At 33.0% G+C, this 9,241-nt stretch overlaps 1 protein-coding gene across 1 annotated transcript in view; it reads left to right on the forward strand.

Moving 5' to 3' along the window:
* Positions 1-8,711, forward strand: part of LOC108973605 — a 9,824-nt gene extending 1,113 nt beyond the window's left edge. The window contains exons 2-4 of the mRNA XM_018940979.1: positions 157-261; positions 3,732-3,905; positions 8,208-8,711. Of these exons, the coding sequence (XP_018796524.1) occupies positions 201-261; positions 3,732-3,905; positions 8,208-8,416 (444 nt within the window). The 5' untranslated portion in view covers positions 157-200 and the 3' untranslated portion in view covers positions 8,417-8,711. The remainder of the gene's footprint in view (positions 1-156; positions 262-3,731; positions 3,906-8,207) is intronic.
* Positions 8,712-9,241: the final 530 nt, after the last annotated feature.

Here is a 9,241-nt window from a genome sequence, read left to right on the forward strand (position 1 = left end):
ATTATTCAACTCAATGTAGAATTTCTCGGCATTTTTTCTGAATACATTTGCACATGCTTATTATTATAAAAAGTATATATGTATGTATATATAATATATTTATGTATGTAATAAAAAGTCTAAAATTCCCACTGTATTATTATTACTTTTATGTAGATTTTTTATACAAACAAATCGAAACAATTAACAAAACAAACAAAATGGTTTCTGCTGTAAAATCATTGTTGGCTATTGCCGTTATCGCCAGTGTTGCATGTTCAGGTGAGTGCAAACTTTTTACTGCTAATGACACCAAAAATAATTATATGTAACATAATACAAAAAATATTTAAAATAAATAAAAAATATACTAAATTTACAAAACGTATATATTTATAATAAAAGTTACGTGTCACATCCGGGCTAAACTCCTTAACTACTGAAGCGATTTTTGCAAAATTTAGGACACTGTGTTAAGCTTGATCCAACTTAAAAGATAAAATAATTTGTACAAGTGTCACAATTACGCTAAATGTAGAACAAATCTTAATAGAATAAATACAATTCTAAACCTGAGCTAAAAGTTAAAAAAAAATATAATTAATATTATAACAATTATAATCTTTAGTATAATGCCAGCTGAAAATTTCATAAGTTTTTTCATTGACAAATTTTTGTATCAAAAATTTCAAAATCTGAAAATAAAGTACAATAACTTAGATTTTTAAACCGGCAACAATATTTTCGTCTTTATTCTTTCATTAATGTTTCCACTGTATAGAATAATTCATTATAATCGTACTTAATGTATACCCTATCTCGACTATAATCTCATAAGCGGTGTCTACGCCAACAAAGAAGAAGGAATCAAAACGACACTTGACCGCATCTACTAGTATACATATGTACATATACCATCTGGACTGGTCGATTTTAACTCAACTCGACGTCGGAACTGTCCAAAAATCTAGCGAATGGCGCTCCAGAAATGAGCCGAAACCGAAAAAACCATAAAAATAATACTTGACCGTTTTAAGGCGTTTGCGTGAGACAACTAGGCGTAAAGTCCCGATTTCTTGTAGAAAATTCATGGATTTCGCACCATAATGAAGCGCCGTCTTATTGTGATTGTGGCTGACATTTTGGTCAAACCCGAAGGGAGATTCAACACATAGAAAGCGTATTCGCCAGATTTGTCCTTTAAAAATCATACGCTAAAAGTATTATGCGTCATTATGAGGCTTATAACAAGTGTTTGGAATCATGGCTTATGCCTTGCCATGCTTATATTGACGGAAAAGATGCACATTTTAAGGGCGATAAGAAAGTGAAATTCTTGTTTTTTGGTCAGTCAAATTTGTTTAGATGGTATTTTTAAGAGGTCTTCGACGTCTCTTTCTGGATATTACAAACTTCGTGACAAACCTGCTTATGTATATGTGTTTACTAGGGGATCCGGCCACGCGTTGCTCTGTTATACATTTTATAATATTATTCATATAATAAACTATGCAAAATGGTGAACATTTTATTTACGAAAAAAGGCCAAAAAGTTTTTGTTGGTATAAGAATCCAACGGCTTGTACTTGAGGTTTAATTTGGATATGTTCAAACAAATCAATTTCATTGGAAAAAATAACGACTTCAAGGCGTCTTTCTCAATAGCCGATTACCTGCCTTGCTGTCTAGTTAATGGAGTTGTCCGCTTAATAGGGGGCATTTTAAGAGAGCTTTCACTGTATTCTTTATTTATGAATTATTAGTTAAAACCTATCTTCTATTTTTTTTTTAAACTGGACAAAGCGGGCTAAATTTTACTAAAATCGGTTCGGTTTACGAGGCCATCGCGGACAAACAACGTGACTCCTACTTTTTATATATAAAGAAATGTACTACATATATATATATATTTCTTTATAACTTAAATACATATTGTAATTATATAAATTTTTTCACAATTCAGTAAAAAGATTTGTTTACGCTTAGGTGAGTCACTATAATGAGCAAATTATAATAATTCACATTACTTTGACCTTACACATATATGCGCTGTTCATATCAGCCTCAATATATGTATAAGCATATATAATTATATGGTGTATATATGTATATGAAGTATATATATATAAATGTATATGTATATAATTATGCACATTCTATAAGGGCTTAGGTATAGTCACAGGCATGAAGAAATTACTATTTTAAATATATTTTTGTCCGTAAATTACTTTACTGCGTTTTTAGCATCATTTAATAAGGTTTCCACTTGCCTTGGCAGAAAAGTGAAAAAATTTAATAAATTTAATTTAAAAGCTGTTTGTGTTGATCCAGTTCGAAGCGAAGCTCTTTGCCTTAAGGGGTTACATGGGTGTATTCGGGTAAAAAACAGCCTTTTTTCCATATAAAAATTAAATATTTTATTAGAATTTTTTATTATTAGAAACATACACTTTTAATAAAGAAATTCTGAAATTTTTGGAAAAAAACATTTTGAACTCGGCCATGGCACCGCACCATTTCCCGTGACCCCTCGGTTAAAAGAATCGCCCTCGACGGCCGGATAAACCCTTACACCATCCTCTAAAGTGAAAAAATACGTGTTTTGTTTAGAACCTTAACTAATAACTCGACAAAGGAATAAAAAACTGATTAACTTTGAATTACATTTTTGGCAGACGTTTTTACAAAAAAACCAAAATTTCTGTAAAAATTTCGAGACATTATTTTTCTAAAAAGGGGTAAGCAAAAAAATTCTTCATCCAAGTCTTTAAAAAAAAAAAAAAAATTCACGAAGATCGGTTGAGTAGTTCTCGATAAATCTTGTCAACCGACTTCAGAAACACAGTTTCGATAAAAACGCTTTTAAAGACGGCGCACTTAGCCTAGCTACCCTGAAACGCACTAAATCTCAAGGCTATATTTCTGAAACTATTACGCGGATCAATTTAAAAGTTTAGGACAATATTATAGACGTATTGCAGAATTTTATGGGATAATAAAAAATAATTGATTTTTTGAACCCTGTAAACCCATGAACCCCTTAACCATCGTTAAGCCTTCGAAATTCATTTAAAATCTATCGGACAAAAAAAAAATATCTTTATTAGTAGAGTTATTTATTAGAGATTTAGTAGTTATTTATTAGAGATTAGTAGTCTGATCAAAGCTTTTTTATTTAACAAAAGAATGCATTTAGGAAAAATTTTGCCAGATTTTACGAACAATAAAACAATAAAGAGTTCATAGTTAATAAAACCCGAACTTAAAATAAAATCGTAATAAAAAATGGCATCGATCAGCCAGCCACTAACTTTCTAGTTTCCAAGAAGCTAGAAAATATCAATTTTAATGAAATCTACTGCGCGATTTTTAAATTCCAGCGGCCACCAGTTCGAAAAACGCATTTTTAGTTTTCCTCCAACATTCCAAAGAGGCCCAGAACCCTTTGCAAATTAACAATTAAGACGAAAAGTATTTGTCGGATTAACTTCAACTTTTCATAAAATGTTATTAAGACGCTAACTTTAAGAAAATAGCCGTACAAAAATAAATAGGTTTTATTTTTTAAGTCTGACTACTCTTAACCACTCAACATACCAAGCTTTCCATCCAGAGCATGCAGTTACTGCATTCAAATGATAATAATATGATTACTAATTCACCTGTATATATATTATATTATATATTATATGTTAATCCAATTGCATAGTAAGTGCCATAAATAACAACTAACACTACTTTTCTCTCCACAGTTTATGCCGTGCAATGCTACATCTGCGACTCGGTCACCAATCCCAAGTGCGGTCAGAAATTCGAGGCCAGCGATGACATGAAATACGATTGCGCACGCGTATCGCCGCCGCGCTTCCTGCAGAACTTCTTCAACGTGCACAATGCCACCGGCTGCATGAGGAAGGTGCTCGACAGTAAGTAATGGATATCCGAAAACAGCAACGAAAAAAAAAAAAAACACATGTGGGAAAATATAACGCGTGAATTCGAATTGTGTGTTGCATTATATATTTATTGTATGTATATTGTTTACAAATGTAAATATACATACATGCATAAATTATTATACATACATATGTATTTATGCATATATTTTATATCACTTTTTTGGTGACATAATTTCTCCGAAAGTCATAAAACTGAAAGTGTTTGGTTACAATTTGAGCGCACGGCATTGGCTTTATGATCACCAGAGGTGCCATACACACAAAAACAAATACAAGCATATCCACATATAGTCAACTAAAATATGTACATAACAACGTGTCATCAAAATATAACTTGACATTTTTTTTTTTTTTTTCAATTTGAGTGGTCTCTAAAACTTCGTTTTTCATCCGCTTTTAAACATATGAAAAATGTTGTTACGTTATTTTGCATTACGGTGATGATATGTAGATATGTACATATGTATATGTATATACTTATCTAAATAATATATAAATGCCATACTGACGACTTATTACCAAATATGTCAATGATGTCATGCTCACCTGAAGAAATAGTTAATTTATTTGCAAAATTTACAATTCTTCTCACACACTAATAATACATGTCTATACTTACATACATACATACATGTATAAATATAGGTTTGTACTCTTGTGTATAGCCATTAAGGTGGCTTTGTATGTGCTTTGCGCCGCGTCTTTATGTCATCACGATAAACTGCTATTGCGCCTTAATTTCTAAGCGAAGCTCCCAAGCGAGCCGAAACCTATAACCGGTTGCGAACATGTTCTTAACGGCGCCTTTGTGCGCTGTAGAATTCTCGTAATTGCATCTTTACACACATATTGTTTCTAATTAAAACGAGTATTGCAAATAATTGCGAACTAATCTCTGCAATGCATATTTATTTTGTAAGTGAAATTCTAATTGCATTTAACATGTCAGTGGGTGAGAGTATATACCAAGTAGGTACATGTATGTATGTATGTACATATATATAGTGCTACGTATGTATGCATATATGAAGATTCTTCAATAACGTATGTATGTATAGTTTTGAAAAATAGTAATAGTACGAGTTTGTACCATTTGCGCCGAAGCACAAATAAAAAATAAAAATTCCATAGGAGACTTGATTTTGATTGACCAGTTTGTATGGGAGCTATATGATATAGTAGAACGATTTGGAAAATTTCTCCAGACATTGTAGCTTTGTCTTTGGTCATAATTCATGCTAAATTTCGTGACGATATTTTGACAAATAAAAAAGTTTTATAAACAAAGATTTGAGTTGGATTGTCCAGTTCGTATGACAGCTATATGCTATAACAGTACGATTACAACAATTTCTTCTGATATCTTAGCATTGTCTTTAAAATTAATTCCTGCCAAAATTTGTGAAGGTAACTCGTCAAATAAAAAAGTTTTCCGTACAAGGATTTGAATTTGATCGTCCAGTTTGTATGACAGCTATATGCTATAGTTGTCCGATATCGATGGTTCCCACAAATAAGCAGCTTCTAGAGAGGAAGAGAACATGTGTGAAGTTTCAGATCGATATCTCAAAAACTGAAGACTGAAATTTCACATGGATATCTCAAAAACTGAGACACTAAATCGTGTATATACAGACAGACAATTACACAGATGGACTTAGCTAAATCAACTCAGCCCGTCATGCATCTATTTTATAGGGTCTCCGACGTCTCTTTTTGGTTGTTACAATTTTCTTGAGTATAAAAAAATATTTTAGAGTATAAAAATCGACCCGCTCTAATATATATGCTCATACAATATAATGACTACAAATGTGCGGGTGTGAATATTACTCATTCATATTTAGTGCGTGAAGATCACAATCATCTCAGCAATTCGTGGAGCATAACTCAAGCTAAAACGTAATTAAGCATAAAGCTCATCATTTGAGGTTAATTCCTCATCCCCTTCAATTAAAATTAATATCAACAAATTTAGCAATTAAACGCTACAAAAAATCAGAATATAAAATCAAAAGTTAGGAAATTACATATTCAAGTGGCTAAATATTCTGGTCACACATATTTGATTTGGCTTTATATTATATATATAAGACATTATACATACTTATCAACAACTGAAATGCAAAACAGCGTATCATCAAAAATCAAAATTGAGTTTTTTATTGTTTACGATTCACTATTTCATATTACATAAAATTGTCAACTTCCGCTGTCAGCTTTAAAAATATATAACCATTATATAACCAAAACTAAAATTTTTTTCGATATAAGTGTTTTTTATTATATATAATTCCTTCGCCTATAAGCTTATGAAAAGTGATGTTACGTTATTTTGTAGTATAGCTGACGATATACATATACTCTCACATCTACATATGTTATGTGGCTATATAAAGAATTTATAATTTGAAAATTTATTCTGATGCAGTAATCGCTATTTGTTAGCGTTTTCGAACGTATGTCACATATATCATATATTCACATTTATATATTTCATTTTGGAACAGCTTTACGAAAGCAGACATTCCGCCTTTTAACTATGTATTCCAAATTTCATAATCTTTCTTTCTATTTGCCAATTCTTCAACTGATTTTTTCGTAATGCCTATATTTAGCAATTAATTCATTTGTGGATGAGATCATATTGAGGTTAAGTGGTCAGAACTGCAACCATATGTGCGATGAGTTCAACGACATAGTAATTATGTGTCTATATAAATATGCGAATTTATATACTTCTATATAGTTAAGTAATACTCATATTTAGTTTTTAAATTAGCATCTTTTTCTTAAATCTTCTTTCTTGAATAACCAATAATTGACGTTCAGTTAATTCAGATACACTTAGCTTAGGTTATACCGGCCAGCTGTCATGCCATATATAGACCCACTGTTCCGTAGTAATGCCAAAAGGAGGTTCAGCATGACACGAGCTTAATTATTCGTCATACAGAACGTCATCGCCTTTTGGAGTGATGTCATAACTAATTTTTAAATCAAGTATCCTAGATACGAGTATGTAAGACGAGTCTTAGATAGGGCTGAACAGAAACAAAGGAAGTGTTCCAGTGTCTCTCTCATGCCTACTTCTCTGCACTCTCTGCATATATCGTCGTCTCATCCGGATCGTATATGCTGCAAGTAAGTTAAGGCCTTTAATGAGTCCAATGACCGTGCTGCAATTTTTTCGAAACCATGCGTGGTTTTCTTCAAAGCACTTGATCTTAACGATCGTGCATATCTTTAAGGCCTTCCCATCCCATCCCATCTTAATCCATCACTCAGGCCTTTTGAAAATTTCACCGTGTATCTCATTTAGCGACTTGCGTACTTCATATGCTGGTTGGGTAGCCAGACGGATGGTACTTTTAGGAATCCCATAAACTGTTTCGTTTCCCAGAATGCCTTTGTTGCCAGGAAACCAGTATATTTAATTTATTCGTTAACGTTATTTAATGTGCGATTTTTTGCCCCAATTTACGTCCAGCTATCAACGTATATATGGATCGCCTTTAGGTTGTTTGCTTGGTTCTCAACTATATATCTCAATTTCCTTTCTTAAACGTAAAGATCACAGCCTGAAACATACTGTAGTATTCCAGAAACTTGAAAGGTCATTTAAGATTCAGTAATAGATTCCGGCGTCTACTGCATAAATCCTCCTTGATCGTCTATGTACTTGTTGTAAGTTGAACGATGATTCGACCAGGCCAAAAACCATTTCATGAATAACTTGTGGATTTTATCCGCAACTGAATCGACCGCACCCATCAGATGAAAGTGAGCCTCATCGGTGAAAATGATTTTCTTAAAAAATCATTATCGTTTTCAAGTTGTTTCCAATAAAAATCATCACATTAAAAACGTTTGCGGTATGAATAATTTTATATCCTTTCCCAAATCCTTTCTCAAAACTCGCCAGGTGGTGATTTGAGACTGTCCAAATTTTTGCAAACGTAATGGAATCGACAAATTGCGATCTTCAGCTATACTTGCCTGAACGGCAGCAATATTTTCATTACTTCGAGCCGTTCCTTGTCTTGTTAACACTTAAAAATTATGTGAAGACAATGTACTCACGAAAATTTCAGCAAATCGACGAATAGCGTGCACAGGTGGACGATTATTACGACCTTAAAGTGGCAAAAACCCACGAAAAATTGGAATTGGAGAACGATTACTTTGATAATAAAATTGAATAATTCATCAACTTTGCTCAAAAATTACAAATTATAATAAATCTTTTACTTTATTCTATCGTTTCAGTTCCCGGACATCCACAGGTAATCCGTGGCTGCTTCTATGGTGATGTTTCGAATACGCAATCCGGCTGCCAAGCCGATCCCTCCTTACCATTCGTGAAGCAGTTGTCGTGCGATGTCTGCACTGGCAATCTCTGCAATGGCTCCAGCGCCACAGCCCCCATAGCCGCCGCCATTGTACTTTTCTTCGCATTGGCACGTATGCTGTCCTAAGTTGCTGGGTCGCCACAGTAATCTGCGCTGTTTCACAAAATACCATACAAAATTGAGTATAGGACCTTAATTTCTCCAACAAACAGCGTTCTAAATCTCAATACTGTATTCTTAGTGTAGTGTACTCGTAGCTTTGTGCATTTTATTTGATCTTTTTACAATCATATGGCGATGGATTGCGCCCGGAATATGCGTTTATATGAAAAAACACTGGACAAGTGTGTATATTTAAGTGCTCTTGTATGTTTTTAATTTTATTAAATAAAATATGTGTAAATTGTAATTTTTTCTATCAGTACCAATTATTATATTTTTTAAGTATTCCTTATATTATTAAATTTTATTCAGAATCTAACTTCTAATAATAGTTACTAAATGTATTGACAATGTCATTAATGCTGGGCAACAATGATTTTCAATTAACTGAGGACTTGAGTGATGGTTGCTAATTTGTCCTGAGTTCAATTGAATTGGAAGGCGATTTCGAGGMACTTTTGCCACTCTGATTAAGGTGTCTCCAAAATWGACGTTCTGAAYGCAYCAASMGCCTCTTCAGGTGCCGCAAAAGTTTGACCYCTTAGTTCATTTCTTACGAACGGAAATAAAAGGAAGTCATTAGGTGTCAAGTCAGGACTATATGGTGGTTGCCTCATTAAATCGATGGTTTGAGTGCTTAAAACTGCTGCTATTTTAATGTGTAAGAGCTTGCATTATCGTGGTGAAGAGTGGTCCGTCTTCGCCGATTAGTTTTCCTAATTTCTTGAAAGGCAAACAAATGGTTGTGTACCAATCAGAATAAACAGTTCTGCGTTTTTCTGGTGGTAT

This window comes from Bactrocera latifrons, unplaced genomic scaffold (genome assembly GCF_001853355.1).
Source record: "Bactrocera latifrons isolate USDA-ARS-PBARC rearing strain unplaced genomic scaffold, ASM185335v1 scaffold_49, whole genome shotgun sequence".
NCBI classification, from domain to species: Eukaryota; Metazoa; Arthropoda; class Insecta; order Diptera; family Tephritidae; genus Bactrocera; species Bactrocera latifrons.